Raw genomic sequence first — 18367 nt, 5'->3', positions numbered from 1 at the left:
CGAATACCGTTAAATGTTCTCACTGTGTTGGGAAGAGTGACTGCTCTTTAGCCGGATGTTACAGCACTATAATAAAGCCCTTCTCTGATTGTACAGCAGGTAACACGTGCAGTTAACCAAGCCGCCTGCAAGATGCATGTACCATTTTAACGTGCCATCGCCGTGGGCCCCTCCAAGCCGCGCGACCGAAATGCAGCCGCGACAAACTCCGATGCGCTAAGTCTGCACTTTAAACCCCAGACCGTATTTTTTTTTCGCGGGGGTTTGGGTTTTGGACCGAGGCTCGTGTCGTCACCCCATCGCAGTTGCACGCGGCTCGAAATAAAGCAACTGTCTGTATCGACACACCACACCCATTCATTACCGTTACTTCTTATTTTCCGCCTGTCTATATTTCCAAGGCCGCGTGTTATCGAACACAAAACTCATCACTAAACAAAAACCGAAGGCAACATTTTAAAGCCAGCCAAATACCTTACTGCTGCCACCACGTTTACAATTACCATCTAAAATCAACAACGACCCGTCAAATTAACACGACACTTAATGCCACACAATTCCTAGCCCATGCAATGTACTCCGCAACGCGGCGATGGCTTCGCCGCAACAGAACTCCCATTGCTGTCGGCGCCGGCGTTATAGGCGCAGGCTATCTCGTCTCCCGGTATGTGATGGGTAAGATCAATGACGCGCGAGAGCGGATGAGTAGCGACCGCATCGCCAAAGAGAAGTACGAACCAGCATTCCCTTCGCCCCCTTGTTCCCTCTTCCAAAAGATAAAATTGAAGACTAAACCGCACGGCTTCAACTCTTGTCCGTCCAGTCTCCGACGACGCTTCGAGCAAAACCAAGAAGACTGCACCTTTACCGTGTTGGCGTTGTTGCCTACCGCTACCCAAAATGTTCTCGAGGCCATGGACACAGAGAAGATCACGTACGAGATCCAGCAGTTGAAGGCCAGGCCAGCAGGACCACCGAGCATAGCCGACACCACCCTCACCGAAGATGACGGCCGCAGCGTCTCTGCCTCTGGTCCAGCAAGTAGCGCGCTGGCTACCGAATCTGACCCCCAACCACAGGCCGCAGAAGCCGCCGCCCCCGCGAACGCCTCTCGCAAGACCAAGCGCCAGCTATGGGACGACCTGGCTATAAGCTCCATCGCCAGGGCGTTTACCCTCCTCTATGTTCTCGCTCTGTTGACCATGCTCACGCGCATTCAGCTCAACCTTCTCGGCCGCCGGAGCTACTTATCAAGTGTCATCACTCTGGCTACGGGATCTGCCCAGGCTTCCATTGGACTGGAGAACAACGATGACGACAGCCCAGATGTTGTCTATGGCAGCGACTTTGACGTGAACCGAAGGTACCTGACTTTCAGCTGGTGGTTGCTCAACAAAGGCTGGGCTGAACTCAGGGACCGCGTGGAGGTCGCTGTTCGGGGCGCATTTGGTCACCTCAGCCCACGTGATGAGCTTTCTCTCGACATGTTTGGCAGGCTCACGAAGCAGGTTCGGGATGAGGTTGAGGCCGACGTCAAGTGGCTGGCGTTTCTGCTGCCACCGCGAGACCAGGAGGACTCTGTGCTTGCAGAGTCGGGCATCTTGGGTGAGTCCGAGACGGCCGCCGGCGCAGACGGAAGCATGATTGTTGTCCAGTCGCAGTCCCCTGTTGTCCCACCGCCACTGCGTCGCCTGCTGGACGAGACTTCGGACATCATTGACTCGCCTGCATTCTCCCACGTGCTCGCAAAGATCCTCGACGCCGGATTCTCGACCCTAATGGAGGGCGAGCTCGCCCAATCTGTCTTCGGCTCGGGAGGCGTCCCCAAGCCAACAGTACAGCTACCAAAGGTGCTGTCATGCCTGACGCGTCAGGCGCATGCCGTTGGCAACGGCATGCCCAACAAGTACCTACAGGCCATGGAGACGGTGCGCGAGCTTGAGGGCTTCGCGGCCGTTGTGTATTCTAGCAACTGGCAGAACGAGATGCGGGACGACGAGGGTGACGCCATGGCTGGGAGCGCAGCCGTCATCGTGCCACCCACCGCATCCTTCGAAGCTGCTTGGAATCGGGCTGTGGAAGGCCGGCAGGCATCATAGGATCGCATCCTGTGCTCTTCTCCAATACCGTCTGATTGTTTTCCTGGATTTTACTCAGGCATCCTGTATTATATTACTGTAATTCCTTGGGTACGGATCACGATGGCTTCATAGACCTAGGCTATAAGCCCATGAAATAAAAACGCTTGAGCTCTAGTGATGTTTTTCGTTCATATATTCCCAGGTACTAAGCAAAAGTTTGTTATGTACATTCTCGGTAGGTCTCTTCGTCGATCCTACCTGTTTCTTTGGGACAGAAATACCGATTAAATGCTAGAGATGTCACATGCGTTTCCTTTCTCTAAACAGCAGATTTATGAGTGTATCAACTCTGGGAATCTAAAAACTCTTTTTATCTAATTCGTCTCGCAGCCTCAACAAAGGCCCGTATCTTGGGCAAGCTTTGCTTGCCGTCCTCCTCAACTCCGCTGCTAACGTCCACGCCCGCCACTCGGCCGGCGAACTCGCCCAAGGCCGAAACGGCCTGCTCTACATTGTCAGGCCCCAAGCCGCCCGCAAAGACGACCTGAAGATCCGAGTCCTTCTCAAACTCGGCCTTGACGGCCGCCACGTCCAGTTGCTGGCCAGACCCGGAGCCAGAGTCCAAAAGCGGCAGGACGTGGTAGCCACGGAGCCCAAGCCCTGGTTCCCCAGGCTTAAACTTGTGCACGACGGGCACGGGGATCAGCCTGGCCCACTCTACGGGCTCGTTGCCGTGGAACTGCACTACGTCCAGCTTGTACCGTGCCTGCTTCTCCAGAATCTCGTCGAGGGGCTGGTTCTGGAAGACTCCTACCAGCAACGGTCCTTTTCTCCTGAGCGACTCCCTACCCTGCGAGAAGAAATCCTTTGGCGTCGTCTGTTGTGATTTCGGAGCAGCCAAAGCGGGCACTGTCTCGTGCACTGCCTTTGATATCTCCAGGGCCGCCTCATCCGATACGCATCGCTTCGTGCCGGGGACCAGTATCATTCCCACCATGTCAGCTCCCGCCTTGATGGCCTCCGTCGCGGCCTCGGCCGTTCTCGTGCCGCAGATCTTGACCAGCAAAGGCCCGGGATTGGGCTCTGCTGGCGCTGTGGCTACACCTGCGCAGAGCTGGTGAATGAACTCGGAGGCGTCCGGCGCGCGCATGATGGATTCGCCCACGAGGACGGCGTTGACTCCGTCCTTCTTGTAAGCCATGACATCGTCGTGCGTGTTGATCCCGCTGAGTGCACACAGAATGGTGGACTCTGGTACCATGGACCTCAGCCGGCTCGTCGTGCCCAGGTCGACCTCGAAGCTCTCTAGGTTGCGGTTGTTGACGCCGATAGCCTTTGCGCCGAGCTCCACGGCGATGGACATTTCATCGCCATTTTGGACCTCGACAAGTGGCTCCATCCCCAATGATAGGGAGTAATTGTATAGACGCTTGAGGACATCTTTTTCCAGCATTTTTACAATCAGAAGCACAGTGTCGGCTCCTGCCAACCTACCCTCGAGGATCTGATACTCGTCAAAAACAAACTCTTTGCGGAGGATAGCCGGCCTGTTGGACATGCCGGCAAGGACCTGCCTGATGGCTCTTAGGTCCTCGATGCTACCCTTGAACCAGTCCGGCTCGGTGAGAACCGAAATGACGCTGGCACCGGCCAGGGCATACTTGCGTGCCTGGGCCGGCGCGTTGATGTGCGGTGCAAAATCACCCTTGGACGGGGACGCACGCTTGATCTCGGCCATGAGTGCCACGTCGAACGGGGACTGGCGGAGGCGGTCGATGAGGGGCACCAGTGGGGGAGCGGCGTTGAGTCGATATGCAGCCTCGAGGTCAGCCATCCTCTGCGACGGGAGCTCCTTCTGGGCCGACACCAGCTCCTTGCGGCGGGTGTAGATCTTTTGCAGAATGTTTGTCTTCTTGCCGCCCGGGCCGGTAGAAGCCTCTTTGGCCTTGGAGCTGGCGGCGGCGTCCTTGGCCTGCTGCAGGATCCCCGAGTTCTCTGCCCAGGTGCCGTGCTGGAGTTGGACAAAGTTGCGGAACATGGAGCGGCCGTCGGCGGAGAGGATGCTCTCCGGGTGGAACTGCACGCCCTCAATGGCGTACTCCTTGTGCCGAACCCCCATTATGACTCCCTTACTGCTGTCGTCCTTGGCGATCCAGGAGGTGACCTCGAGGGTCTCGGGGAGGCTCACGTGGGTCCCTGCCAGGGAGTGGTACCTGGTCACGGGCAGGCCCTGTGCCAGACCGGCGTAAACCCCCTTGCCATCGTGGACCAGGGGGGAGGTCTTGCCGTGCAGGATCTCCCCGGCGAAGCTGACCTCGCCTCCGTACAGATCGATGATGCACTGCTGGCCCATGCAAACGCCAAAGATGGGAATCTTGCCGGCAAAGTGCTTGATGGCATCGCGGCTGATTCCTGAATCCGTCTTTGGGTGGCCAGGGCCGGGGCTGATGACCAGCTGGGTGGGTTTCAAGGCTATCAACTCATCGAGAGTGATCTGGTCGTTACGGTAGACGGTGACCTTGGCACCCTCAAGGACGAGGTATTGGTAGACATTCCAAGTGAAGGAGTCATAGTTATCAATGAGAATCAGATTTGACGCCGTAGGAACTGATGGTGAGGGGTCAGGATGGTGAGGTGAGTTGTCGACGATGCCTGTGGTGGCCATATTTTCGTCCCTTCTTTTTTTTTTTGTGTGGTGTGTGGTGTGTGGTTGGCGTTGGTAGATGTCAATGCGAGGCAGGAGTGAACTAATACCAGTGCCAGTTGGTTTGGGAGTCACGGAAAATTGCAAATGGTTGCCACAACCCACCCCATTAACGGGAACGAGGGGTCAATTGGGTCTGATGAACAAAACAGCGTTTGGCTTTTCTTTCTCTCTTTCTCAGTCAGGGCTGCTCCCTGTTTCTTGATATATTGTGACACTTCAAAACCTGAGCCAATCCCATCTCCTTCTTCGAATCTAGGTTCTCTCAAAGTTTATACATCTAGGTATACTATGCGCCTTACATACATACAAAAAACCGGGCTCCGATTGTGGCGGCAAGCTCGGAGTGGGGTTTCTATGGCAAGCACCCCCCCCCCCCCCCCCCATCCTCCAACAGAGCTCCGTCGCCGGAAACGGAGGCTCCACCAGAGCTAAGGTTGAAGAACGGCAGTACCCACTGTTTTTGACAATGGCTTTACGACGGACGGATTGATTTTTGGTTACGCGTGCTGGTGGTGCACCGGCGCGTCTTTTTATTTTTTTTTCCGCCGTAACGTCCAGGGCCGGAAACACTGGATACGACGACGGGCACCCATCCCATTCCCATCCTACCAACCTTGAGTCTGCTTGCTGCTGATTTGAAAACAAAGGACTTGGTTCCTGCGACACCACCGGCCTCTACACGGCCGCACTTCTCGCCTTGCTTTCGATGATTTGAAAACGCCATTCCTCACTGCCCGAATTTCCATGCCACCGGGCCTCACCGGCGACGAGCGTCACGACCATGGCAGCTCTTTCAGACCGCATATATTTCCCACCACTCGACGAATGCATCTCCGGTGAAAAGCATTTGCTGTGAGATTTCACAACCTGCTCAACGCACCAGCTCTTCCACGCAGACCATCAACTAACCTAGCTTTTGACCGCATGTAGCTCATGGAGGCTTGTTGCGTCGTCTCTGACCGACATAGACACAAGCCGCCTGGCCTGCAAATCTGTATTAGACTTCCTAAAAGACCCCTATGTAGCAGCGCTCTTTAGGGACCCGTCGCAGACTTTTGCGCCGCCGTCTCCCCAGACGAAAGCCGACTTCGAGACCAAGACGTCGCCGATAAATGCGACAACCCCTGCCGACGACTCTTGCGACTTGCAGACGATAAAACGCGACGCGCTTTGGCTTAGCAAGAACGCTGCCATCAATGAGACGGCTGCGCTGCGTATTGTTGTCGCCGAGGCTCAGTGTCGTCCGGAAAGCCATCTCAATGGTCCGCTGTCCTCCCAGGATGTAGCCAACATCAAGGATACTGTGGGCCAAAATGCCGCGCCAGGGGCCACCGTACTCTCAGCAATTGCTGCTGCGAGCCCTGATGATGCTGAAACCATCTGGGCCGACTTCCAGAGGGAGGACGCACGGCGAACTCGCATCCTGCACACGTACCTTGCTGAGCGCAGACATTTCGCCGTCGCAGCAGCCAGCGCTGCTGCCCAAGTTCTGTCCAGCGCGGATCCTTCAGACCAATCTGATCGTGATGCAATTCTAAGTGCTGGACCGACGTGGCTTAGCTACCTGACCAGCTGTATCAAGCGATCGCTGGCCGGTCTGGATGCCACTCTCGAAGGGGACCAATATAAGACGGAGAACCTGACAATCGACTGGGGACGGACCTGTCTGGTCGAGGCTGCCCATGTTATGATGCTCATCTTTCAGATAATCGATGCAACATCAAGTCGCACATTTGCTGCACCTTCTTTTGTGGCAGAGTGGTTTACTTTTATAACTGACTACGGATTCCTGGACGCATTATCACCAGTAAGTCTACCATTCAACATGATTCCGGGAGGTTTTTGTGCTGATATGAGTTATAGGCAGATGCTAGCGTGGGGGAGCTCGCCCTTCCGTTAAAGTGTCTTGTGTGTGCCATCACAATGGCTTTGCTCAATTTGCCTCGCTCTTTGGCCTTGCTTGACCAAGACCTCGAGCTCGGGGTAGATGAGCACTCGTATATCCAGGACGCCGACATATTGCTGCAGGTGCATGGCACAATACAAATGGCTGCGGAAAATGGTCTGTACGCCGCCTCTCCTGCTGTGTTCTCTTGGTCGCTTCTGCTCCATCGCATGTACGTGGCATATCAGGAACGCGCCGAGAGGCGAGATTTGGCACAAAACCAACGGGCCCAGGCAGGATTCGAGCTTGAAAACCATCCCGTGGGAGCCACTGGACGCCGGAACTCGACGGGTAGCATCGTTTCGATAGAAGCCCGGAGCTACGACCAGTTTCTGGTCAACACCTCCATGTCCCAGGATATACAAGTTGCCGAGGCCCTTGCCCAAAGTGCCACCGCTCAAGGCTTCGTATATGATGTCCTCTCGGAATTATCGCAGTGCTCAGGGGCAAACCCAGAGGCAGCCCTTCCTAGGGACGTGGGCGCCAAGATCCGCTGCTATTTTCTGGAACTGCTCAAATATAGCTTTCCTCTTGTGGGCTACCAATCTGAGCCGGTAACGACACTGATTGCCGTACTATCTGCAGGCGATTCTGACCAAGAACGTCAGGTACGCTCGGGTGATTTACCGAAACCTGAACCACCAGTAGGCGCAGTCCTCGAGGATCCGATGCTCCTCGACGCCTATGTCCTTCAGGCTTTCAACCGCTACCCCTACGAGTACGCTCCCTTCACCACTCTCTGCAAACTTTTAGCTGCTCGTGTTGGTGAGGAGGAATTGTCTGGTGCTATTCTCAAGTATCTCCTCAAGACGCCAACATTGACTTTTGTGCTTCCCGAGGACTTCCAAGAGTATCAGCTCATTTTGGAAGAGGAAAACTCCAACGCAATCCAGATCCTCCAGGAAATGCCACTTATCGAGCTGTCACCAACTTCGTGGAGACGCCAAGAACCCGATGACGAACGGTTTGATATTCCTGCGGGGTCACAGGGTCGCTTTATCACAGACTCGGGCAGAGTTGTCTTGATGGAGTATGAGCATTCGTCCTTGGCTTTGATAGGGAAGCGCTTGGAGGCCTACTCGTCGCCAGAGTCATATCGATCAGTGCTGGGGTCGTTGCAGCCACAAGAAGCAGCAGATGCCGTATCACTACTCAATATGTTGATCCAGCGGGAGATGGCGAGCCATGGGCCGGCGTCGGGTCTGTCAATTCTTCAAGAGACTAGCAGATCTGTAGGTCGGACGAAGGATATTGTCAGCATCATATGCGATATTCTTGACCACAATATCCAAGGAGAGAAAGTGAGTATTGATTCTTCGCTCATGGCTCTCCTTACTGCATGTGTTCGATTCCTTGATACAGTACTACCGCTGTGTCCCGGGCGTGTGTGGTCTTATATGGCAAGATGCGAGCTTCTCAACACAGAGTCTCGCGCTGGAAGACTCTCCAGGATATTAGGCAATCCAGATCTTAACAACGATCGGTTTGACTTTCTGCACACCGTCATCGTCTTCCTGTCCGAACTCGTCGAGAACGCGATGCAGAGCTCCGTCCGCCGCAAGGTGACTATCGCCAAACCTGGGGCCCTGCAGAAGCACGGCACCGTGAGCCTCTGGCAGGGGACGTCGGACAAATTATTGACGCAGGTGGCTGTCTCTATTGCGCAGACTGCGGTGGACATCTTTGAGAACTCATCGACATGGAGATATGTATCCGACCTGCACCCGAGCATCATTCTGCGCGATCTTGTGCCTGTCTTGAACAAGATGTTGGTGTACACCTACAGCGTGGGCGAAGAAAACGAGCGACTCACAGATTGCCTTGCTCCGGCTGCTGGATATGTTTTGGAGTGCTTCCTTTCCTCGTCATCGGCCACACTCAAGTTTCAGCCGCTGCTGGGGACTTTCTTGTCAGCACGTCTGCTGCCAGAACCAACACGACTTTACCAGAAGGCATCGCAAACACTGGCTAGCACAGCAGTTACCGTTCTTGAGTTTGTGACTTCTTTGATCAAGACTGCGGCTTTCCTCGAGAAGCCAAGCACTTTGATGGAGACGCAGTTGTTCAGATCGACACCTCTGCTTGCGCGTCTCTGTGGTGTAGGGAATGCCTTTAGAACCCCGGTCACGAATTTAATGGAGAGCTTGGTAGCCAGTGCCGAGGGATCGGCAAAGAGTGAGCCTCCTTCATTGCTTGGCTATCTGGGATCCCAGATCGCGAGGTCACTTCTGAAACTGCTCGCTCAGCTTGACAAACCCTTTGACCGTACGGTTGAAAGCGCGCGACTCTGGAGTTTCTTGTCTACAATACTCCGCAGTCGACAGCCTTGGATGGCGAACTGTCTCTTGACGGGTAACGTACCGCGCGATGCAGTCAGGGGCGAAGGAAAATCGGGCAAGTCATCCAAACTGGCCCCAACATCTGTCCTTGTCGCAGCTAGGAGCAGGCTACAACACATATCGTCTATTCCTAGCGCGGAGGCACTAGCAATCCTAGAGTTCTTTACTGTGGCACAAAACCACTGGCCATGGACCATTTTCGCGACTAGAGGAGACGGCGACCATCTGCAGCACCTCCGCAAATATGTTCGCGAACTCAAGGCTGCTTCGCTCACGGCCAAAACCAATCCCGAAGAAGCAGCAAACCAAGCCAGGATTGCAGCTTACATCGCAGAGATGTTTGCCATGCATCTTTACCACCTTCGACAAATGGGACAGGACATGGCGTTTGCTACCGAGTTGCTACAAGACCTGGACTACTTCCTGCGGGATGGAGTTCAACTTTCTGGTTACAACGCATCGCTGCACGCCAACTTTACAAAGAACTTCGCCAGCCGTTACTCTGGTATTTCACTTCGGTCCTTCAAGCGCACCAACTTTGCACCTCGTGAGCTCGGCAAACAGTTCTACTATGCTCTCGACTTGGCGGAGAAGATGTTAGACTTTGACCCTGGTTGGGTAGGACCACGGGACACGGGATTTAGGAGCGAGATGGAGATGGCCAACCTGAATCTTTCTTTGGTTGATGGCCAGATCGTAAGTCATGCAAGCCCATTATCGATCTACCACAATATCTATAAGTTCTGAGACTGCTAACTGACATTGATATTGAACAGGCTCTTTTCCATGCCTGGGAGTTCCTATTGCTTGAGCTTAGCGTCTGTCTTCTCCCGAAGAAGAACGAATCAATCGCTATCATGATGGCACAAGTGGCGGAACAGTGCACCGAGGCAAGCCACGCACCAAAGGGCCCTGAAAAGATCTTTGTCAGTCTGAGTAGAGCGCAGGCGAATCTTGCCCTCACTCTGATACAGCGGCTGGCGGATGCTACGCCTTCGCCAAAGAGTTCATCGAAGATGGTTGGAATATTATGGACAGCGCTGAGCAGCGTCGAAGATCGATTTGGACCTGACCAGATCGAGTACTACCGCACTCTTCTCAAGACTCTATACATAGTCTTGCGTGGGTGTCGACAGATGGAACCGTCCGTATCCACAGTGCAGACAATCCTCAACATCCTTGATCGCATTGTAGCACAAGGGTTCCGAGCCCTTGTGACGCTCATCCACGACCCCGAGACAAAGGTGGCGCCGGCAGACGTCGCCTTGCTGACAGCCATCCTCCAGGCGTGTCTCGCCATCCCCAGCGTGGACGAGTGCGGTACGCAAATTCTCAACATGATGGCATCACAAGACGTCCTCCATGTCGCCATGTCACTCTTCTCGTGGGCGGACAGGCTTGCCGAGGACGGCGATCCCATATACGGAGAGCTTAGTTTGCTCTTCCTTCTGGAATTGTCAACGGTGCCTGCGGTTGCGGAGCAGCTTGCCCTTGACGGTTTACTGGGCCATCTCACCTCAGCGAGGCTCGCCAACTCTATGAGGCGGCCCAACGTGTCTCCGTTCGCCAACACGGCCGGGGCCCAGCGCTGCTATAGCATCTGGACCAAGGCGGTCTTGCCCCTGATGATCAACATTCTCAGCGCGCTCGGATCAACCATCGCGCCCGAGGTAGCCTTTGTGCTCTCTTGGTTCTCTGGACTGCTGGACGCCAGCGTCCAGCGCTGGGAGGCTCCGGGGTTGAGCCGCACGTCGACCAGGGGCGCGCCACGGCACGTCACGCTGTTGGCAGTATCCGAGATACATTCCCTGGCGCTGTTGACAAGGGTGCTCGATGCCCTTCGGCAGAACAACAACCGCGACATAGCCGAGGTGCAGTGGGACGGCTCCACGCTGCTGGAGAATATCGAGTTTTGGCTCTCACGGCCGAAGCTGCTGCGAGAGTCCCTCGTCCCGCTCGGGAGTCGCGAGGTCGAGTGGAGGGCGACCAAGGTCGTCGGGGCAGATGCTGACAAGGTGGAGAGCAAGTTGGAGGAGAAGGTGGTTTCGCTGATGGAGTCGGTCAAGACTATACTGAATGACGAAATGGACTAGTTGAAGGCTAGTAGTGTATAATGAATATAAGCGCTTGATCATGAGCCAATTGGTTTGTTTGCCTGTGCTTGATGCTGTAACATCCAAGACAAACAGGGAGCAGTAAATTTGTCTTTGGACAGGCCCAGGGGCGAATATTGACAACATCATGGGTGTTTACTGTTCGTAAACAGCATTTGATGGCATAAACATTGAAATTACAACTGGCTGAGAACAGGCGAGTTGGGTTCTGGACTGCCCCGGAGAAACGCTTCACTGAAGAACAGCCCGTGATGCAGTGATGCAGAAGAGCCGAGTGGTAAGAGCGGGGATGAGATGTGGTTTAGCGGATTTGAGTATATTACAGTATAGTACAGGGTATCTCTTTCCCTTCCAAAGTCCTACGTCCCTCCAATCCAGACATCAATGCCCTTCTATCTCTATCTTTCACACTTCCGCATTTCTTTTCTTTATTGTTGTTGCTGGTTGGCCATCTGGGCGCTCAGCTCCTGGAAGCGCTCGCCGAGACGCTGCTGGGCGGCCATGTCCTTGATGACGCAACGCTGGATGCAGCCGGACTCGCGCGAGTTGAGGGCCTTGGACGAGAAGTCGTCGATGCAAGACATGAAGCAGTGGTCGACGAGCTTGCTGAAGATCTGGTTCCCAAGAGTAGTTATAAACGTTAGGCAGGCGAAGTAAAAGACAATTGAGAACTTGCGCGTGTATGCGATGCTAACGGGTTCGGGTGCTTTCGGTTGGGAACGTACGTTGACAAACTCCTTTACTTGTCTCTTCTGCATGCGCTGCTCCAGCTCGCGCATCTCATTGTTGTTTAATCTGTTGTTTGAGGGACGCGGTCTTGGTCAGTTGAAAGGGAACGCCAGAAAAAATAAAGAAATAGGCTGTCCCGGTACTGTTTTCCCGATGGCTACTGACTGGTCCATGATTGGCAAATTGTTTTGGGTTTTTGGTCTGTTATGGGTGTATTCCAGGAGGTGCGCTGTCGCCTTGTGTATGCAGCTTGGAATAGTGTAGCCTGAACTTTTTTGTACGTGGACCGGAGAGAGCTATCTTATCCAGAAACCAAGGTCGAAAAAGGGAGCCGTGACGTTTGCCTTCAAAACGAAACTTCTCTGCGGATCCACCCTAGGCAAAAAGCTGGGTCAAGGACTCAAGGCTGATATGTGATTATATAATATCGTGCAATCTCTCTATCTTCACGTGAGGTCCCCCCTTGCCATTCCCAATGTGGTAGTCCCGCCAGTGCTCATCCTTGGAGGTCTTGGCTGGATCCACTGGCGGTGATGATGGAAGAGCTGTAACTGTTGGTGATGTATGCAGATGCCTACCTAGAACTATTCTAGTTCTAGTTGCTTGGTATATACCCTTGACAACCTGCAGCTAGGGCTTTCATGAGAAAGAAAAAAAAGTCATTCATTGACTATCCAGCAAAGAAACACATGGCAAAATACCTCAATTTCGTCAAATCCATACACAAACACAAGTCCGCTTCTCTTCTCTTCATCACACTCTCTGGTACCACAACCCAAACATGATTTCGCTTAGATGTAAGTACTAGAACTGTCATTTGCTTATGAGAGCATCGAGCATCTCGATGAAATGCGTGTGTAATACTTTTATAGTGCAGGCCAGGGTTGAATCCTTATTACCGCAGGAGCCTAATGCCCCGTCTGCGAAGTTGAGTAACACACCCAGCGTGTACAAAGCGGCCAGGCCCGGAGGATTTCTGGGTTGATAAAGCCGCAGTGAATTCACGCACCTCAAGTCTGTTGTTTTTGTTTTCACCTTACTCCGGCCCAACGACCCCTTTCTGGAGTCCCTGTGTTAAGGGCAAGCCGCCTTCCTATGTTACCAAAGCACACACAGCTGCAAAACAGTACGCTGAGCATCCAAATGGCCGCTTCGAGGGTCGCCCGGCGCGCAAGACCACCAAGAGCCAACTGTGCGGCGCGGCCTTGGTCGGAGCCCCTCGGCAGCGGCATACCGGCCGTGTCGTATAACATAGGAGTCGGCATCATGTCAGGGTCAAGCCCCGCAATGACAGTAGCCCCGATGACCCCGACCGCGCTCGCCAACATGAATCCAGACTTGGATCGGTCAATGAGATACCACAGAAAAGGGTTGACCAGTGCGAGTGTCAATGACACCTGCATGGTTGAATCCCAGGGCAACTTGCGCTGTTGCGCTCAAAACCGTACCGTCGGTCAGTGGGTGTGTCATGCCTGTGATTGGGGGGTCAGTGGACTTACAATAGCAAAAGCAATGCCCGCGAAGCACCCTACACCACGGATGACCAGCGCCCAGTCAGTATCAAGTGTCGGGACATCCTTGACTTCCTCAGTAGACATGGAACAGCCGGAATTAGTCTTGGCCCCAAGAGTCCGATCACAGAACTGGTCGAACCACGGAAGGAGCGAGCCAAGCAGCACGCCCGAAGCGCCCCAGAATGCGATATAGATCTTGTCGTAGGAGCCCTTGGCCGGGAAAAAGCTGTTGGCATGTCGTTGCTGATGTTGCTGCAGGGAGGCAGACATGTGCTCATCCCGTAGCCTATACACGACCATTCCGTAGCAAGCTCCCAGCACAAAGAGTAGCACCGCCTTGGCCGTAAGCGTCAGCAGGTCTACAGATCCCATGGTATGCGGAGCTGGCAGTGCTGTTTCTGTCTCGAAGTGGGCCCCGGTTGGTGACATGGGGCCGGTGAGCATACCGCCGTTTTGTGACTTTGACGCAGCCCCGAGGCGCTCCCTCAGTTGCAGAAGGGCTTCGGCACGCTCGGGGTCGTCCTCCTCAACATTCGGATGGTACAGTCCCGGGCGCCCGGGGGTCTGGGCGCCGGTGCCCCAAGGTGTTCCCGGTTCTGTTCGGTCGGAGTAAGGATTGCTCCGAGATTTGCTGTTTCCTGTCATGGTCGGGCTGTATATTCCAAACAAGGCAGACTGGGTAAGGTTGAGGATCGATTGGGTGCGCGAAATGGACGCAGGGTCGGTCTCCTCGGGAGTATCGGCGGAGAACTGTGAAGATGAACGGGGCTTGGGGTCGAGTAGACTTGATCTCAAGCTGGATGCAGAATCTCCATTGCGGACAGGTTGAGAGTCCAAGGCCGATACATCGTCTGGAGGAGAAGCGCTCGTCAGGCTGGGGTTGAAAGGGCGTCGCGGGATAGGACGGATGATCGCCGGCGGCGTGGTATCTGCTGGCATCGGGAGAGAGAGAAAGGGAGGCAGGGTTGCTGGGGTAGTTTGTTGGATTTGGGGTTTGGTTCGAAAGACGACGGATTTTTGTGGATTCAGCACGAGAGGAAAAGAAGGGTGGAATTATAAGAAGCTGCTGCTGGAGACGTGAGTCTGCGCGGTCGGTCAAAGAATGTTTTGTGTTGCTCAAATTATGTTCCAATTGTCATGCTCTCTCTTATGGGGCGTGAGCGTCAAACTGTCGAAGGCGGAGATGACTTAAGCTGGCGGGCCCGAGTTAAAGTGTGTTGGCTGAAAAAGAAACAAAACTATTCGGGTTTGGAAGGAAGGTGCACGTCTCAAGACAAGAGCCCTGAACTAGGTAAGTTTTGGCTCTAAAATTCCTCCCACCTGAGCACAAGACGATGAATGCAGGGTGTTAATTACTCGTACAGGGAGGGTATTATTCTAATTGGAGTCGTGCAGGGAGGAAATTTCCTTGGTCCGGGGGACTTTGATTCGATGGTGGGCTGATTCACTGATGCATGGAAAACGAAAGGCCGTAACCCACCCGGTGTTTTATGTGCTGGATGGGGTGATCTAATTTTTCTTATCATTCTTTTTTTTTCTTTGTATTTTATTTATCTCTCTGTCTATTACTATTCATGTTTTGCAAGGGCTAGGACCCTTAGGTACCTACCTTACCTATCCTCCCTTCTTCTGTTGACGGGAAGAGTTGGGATAAGATGCAAGACGCACAAACGCAAGGACGACGGCCTCCAACCTAAGCTTGGATGGCGTCCTTTTTTGATTCGAGACTCGTCTATTCCAGACTGTGTGTTTGCCTTTCCTTTGGCCTTACCTCACTTGCACTTACAAGATCCACACACAGAGAAGCACCGCTTATTTCAACCCCGAATGGGTGTGGTCGTCTGCCTATCCGCCCTATCGGATGTTTAGGCTTGCTCAAAAACTCTGGCAAAGATGGTGTGGTTACGTCGTTGGTGCGTCTGGGAGTGAGAAGAGTACTTTGATGTGCTGTGGTATGTGCTTGTTTGAGTTGCTACTTTTTTTCTTTCCTCTCAAGAAATCTTGCAGCAGCAAATAAATGCATGAATGGTCTAGACGCTCACAAAATCCCATTATTCCTTTGCGCGGCATCCAATGGGGAGCAATGGGTTTTCATCAGAATCACATGCAGAAAAGAACGAAGGGGAGCAAAAACTAAGAGATAAATGTGGGGACGGAATTCATGGTCCAATGATCATGCGAGTTCAAGGCCGATCAGCGGGCGGAACTGTTTGCTCCCCTTTTGAAACCCCTCAAGCCCCTCTCGAGCGTTGGTTGACAGCCCAGCACTACCGAAACTAAACAAATACCTGAACCAAAAGTCAAATTAGACCCAAGCAGTCTAGGCAAGCTTGGTAAGGCAGACTTGAGTAGGTGCCTATGTAGGTGAAGTTTCAATCTTACATGTATTAGCTGTTTTTGGCTACATGATCTTTGTCTCTTACTCTTCATTTTGCTTCATCGGCTCTGTTACGGCCCCTGCCAAAGAGAGAGAGAAGGGGAGGAAAAAAAAAACCAAAAAAAAAACCCCTTGACCACAGGGCACTTTTTCGGGCCACAACTACGCGGGGTACGGTACATCAGACCATTGGCCCACCTGGCTATCTACGTGGCAGGGGTCACACAGCTCAACAAGCTCAGCAAGCTCAGCTACCTGCATTCAGACCGACGTGGTACTGTACGACACGTTTTTCGACAACGACCCATTGGAATACTGCAAGACTGATACTCGGCAATTGTTTGCCTTGAAGCGCCACTTTCAAGACAGGATTGCGGTTCAATCAACGCAACGCGCCCGAGTGGCGTGGAAGCAGCAGTCAGCAATTAACAAGAAATCATGCCTCTCGTATTCGTTACTCCTGGCCGTCTTCCGAATCAACCTCTTCTCCGCTCTCCACCTCCTCGTCTTCCCCGCCTTCATCATCCAAGCCCTCCGGTCTGGGTATCATGTCGAATGCCGTCAGGCATGTAATCCGATTTTGGGTCTCGTAACTTCCCAATATTTTGCCAATGGGTCCCTTGCTGCTCACGAGAGCGTTACGCTCCACCTTCCACACGTGAATCTTGCCGTCACTGCTTCCGGACACGATAACTCTATGCTTTTGTTGCGCCTTTTCGGCGCCCGGTAGCACCACAAAGTCTTTGATGCGTCTGGTAACCCCGGCATCCTTGCCCCCCACGCTGCCTAAAAGTTTGGCGGTTGACAGGTGATCTGTCTTCTTGGCACCATCCTTCCCCTCATCTTTTGACTCCTGTAGATCTTGAGTCTTGGTCGAGAAGAAACATATCCGACCATCTTCGGTGGACACGGCGAGAAAACTGACATCATCACCCTTCTTGCTGTCTTTCCCGCTATCCTTGTTCGCATTCCATTGAAGGTATTGTACCTTGTGAACCTTAGTCCTGAGGCTGCCCATTACGCGACACTTGGGCGTTCCGTCCATTCCATACACCAGAACCTCCCGGTCAAAGGCGACCGCGAATTCGTCCTCCCCGTCGCAGCTGCCCCAGACGACGCTACGACCTTCTCCCATGTTGTACTTGGCCTCGCCGATCTCGTGTAGGACATCTTTGCCAAAGTTCAGCACGCCGGCCTTCTTGCCTGTGACCAAATTCCACAGCCTCATGGACCGCTCCCCCTTGCTGACGCTGATCATGACCTTGAGACTGGGGTGCACTGCAAAGTCGTTGACGCCGGCCGGCGTGCCACCCATGGGCGCCGTGTCTCCACTCGGCCGCCCGTATGCCTTCGGTATCGGAACCTTGATGGATGAGAGGAGCGACCAGTCACGCGTCCTCGTGATTGCTATTGTGGAATCCTCCGAAGATGACAAGAGTTTAGACCTCGTGGGGAACGAGAGCTTCGTGATCGTAGACGAGTGGTGCAGCAGCATGCCAAGCTCTCTGTTCTGCGGGTTCTCAGCGACCGGCCGGGGTGCGAGAGATGAGATGAGGTCCTGCTCGGCGCTCTGCTTGGGCGGATGCGCAGAGATGTTGTAGATGTTGATTCGCTCGTCCGTGCCGCCAGTGGCCAGCATGACCCTTTGACCTTGGCCTGGGGATGGTGCGGATGGGGGCGACAAGGCGAGACATTTGACCGCCGAGTTGTGGGCGTCAAAGAGGAACGTGTCGGCAAACCCAATCTTGTCCCCTTCCTTGCCACTGCGTATCGTCGCCGTGAAGCCGTGCAGGGTGCGGTCGTATGATCCAGTGACAATCTGAATAACGACGGCAGGCTCCTCGGGCGAGAGCTGGACCGCCTTTGCGCGCTTGGTGTTTTTTTGCTGCTCGGGCTCCGCCATCTTCTGGGCCGCGGCCGCTGCTTCTCGCTTCCGCTTTACCATTTCGAAATATAGTGTCCGGGAAAGGTTTCGATTGGTCTAATTCTGCGTAAGGAATCAGAGTCGAAACCAAACAAAAGGGTCCGGCGGTGCAAAAAGTGCTATCAGAAAAAATATCACTGGGAGGCAGGTTGTTTTGGACGGGGGTTTGCGGTCGTTTGGAAAACTTTTGGCTTATCAGAGCAACGATAAGCCCACCCATGTCATATGCATGCAGCAGCTCCGCGAACTTGCAGCGTTAGAAGGTGGGGTCGGAATCGAATTTAGTGAGGTACCTGAGATTGCATCTACTCCGTATTTTGCAGTAATTACTGCAAAGCTGAGTTACCAGTTTCGATTTGACGCACTCCAAGCTCTCCGTGCCCTAGCTACCACCGTAAGTACTTTCAATCCCATCAAAGAAAGCAGGGTCAACATAACATGGATATCAATCTGTTTTCCTCTCGCTGAGCAAAGTAGAGAATTTTGGATAATCGATCTCGCGATTGAAACCCCCGTTACTATTTTACACACCTAACCCCGCCGTCTAAGCTTTGACAAGGTACCAAGGTAGGTAAGGTAGGTATGAATGAACATAGTTATAGAAGAAACTCGTCGCGCCGGTCCTCACGATGAGAGC

General features: G+C 53.6%; 6 protein-coding genes across 6 annotated transcripts; 2 read left to right on the top strand and 4 right to left on the bottom strand.

Moving 5' to 3' along the window:
* Positions 1 to 134: 134 nt before the first annotated feature.
* Positions 135 to 2259, top strand: MGG_06424 (peroxisomal biogenesis factor 3). The gene is made up of 2 exons (XM_003717095.1): positions 135 to 730; positions 824 to 2259. Exons 1-2 carry the CDS (start codon positions 573 to 575, stop codon positions 2097 to 2099), a joined length of 1434 nt encoding a protein of 477 aa, XP_003717143.1. The 5' UTR covers positions 135 to 572; the 3' UTR covers positions 2100 to 2259.
* Positions 2251 to 5055, bottom strand: MGG_06425 (anthranilate synthase component 2). Its single transcript, XM_003717094.1, has one exon. It carries the CDS (start codon positions 4744 to 4746, stop codon positions 2452 to 2454), a length of 2295 nt encoding a protein of 764 aa, XP_003717142.1. The 5' UTR covers positions 4747 to 5055; the 3' UTR covers positions 2251 to 2451.
* Positions 5056 to 5275: 220 nt separating this feature from the next.
* On the top strand, positions 5276 to 11297 carry MGG_06426 (uncharacterized protein). The gene is made up of 4 exons (XM_003717093.1): positions 5276 to 5640; positions 5719 to 6595; positions 6652 to 9768; positions 9849 to 11297. The coding sequence occupies exons 1-4, from the start codon at positions 5570 to 5572 to the stop codon at positions 11163 to 11165; spliced, it is 5382 nt and encodes a 1793-aa protein (XP_003717141.1). The 5' UTR covers positions 5276 to 5569; the 3' UTR covers positions 11166 to 11297.
* A 159-nt stretch (positions 11298 to 11456) lies between these two features.
* Positions 11457 to 12262, bottom strand: MGG_06427 (mitochondrial import inner membrane translocase subunit tim-9). The gene is made up of 3 exons (XM_003717092.1): positions 12081 to 12262; positions 11912 to 11981; positions 11457 to 11800 (listed from the first exon to the last, which is right to left on the bottom strand). Exons 1-3 carry the CDS (start codon positions 12086 to 12088, stop codon positions 11615 to 11617), a joined length of 264 nt encoding a protein of 87 aa, XP_003717140.1. The 5' UTR covers positions 12089 to 12262; the 3' UTR covers positions 11457 to 11614.
* A 14-nt stretch (positions 12263 to 12276) lies between these two features.
* MGG_06428 (uncharacterized protein) lies at positions 12277 to 14871 on the bottom strand. Its single transcript, XM_003717091.1, has 2 exons — positions 13415 to 14871; positions 12277 to 13342 (listed from the first exon to the last, which is right to left on the bottom strand). The coding sequence occupies exons 1-2, from the start codon at positions 14366 to 14368 to the stop codon at positions 12947 to 12949; spliced, it is 1350 nt and encodes a 449-aa protein (XP_003717139.1). The 5' UTR covers positions 14369 to 14871; the 3' UTR covers positions 12277 to 12946.
* A 900-nt stretch (positions 14872 to 15771) lies between these two features.
* Positions 15772 to 17894, bottom strand: MGG_06429 (uncharacterized protein). The gene has a single exon (XM_003717090.1). It carries the CDS (start codon positions 17749 to 17751, stop codon positions 16261 to 16263), a length of 1491 nt encoding a protein of 496 aa, XP_003717138.1. The 5' UTR covers positions 17752 to 17894; the 3' UTR covers positions 15772 to 16260.
* Between the last annotated feature and the right edge of the window lie 473 nt (positions 17895 to 18367).

This window comes from Pyricularia oryzae, chromosome 4, assembly GCF_000002495.2.
Source record: "Pyricularia oryzae 70-15 chromosome 4, whole genome shotgun sequence".
Lineage (NCBI taxonomy): Eukaryota > Fungi > Ascomycota > Sordariomycetes > Magnaporthales > Pyriculariaceae > Pyricularia > Pyricularia oryzae.
Note: the sequence above shows the minus strand (reverse complement) of the source record. Positions and strands in the feature narration are given on the sequence as shown.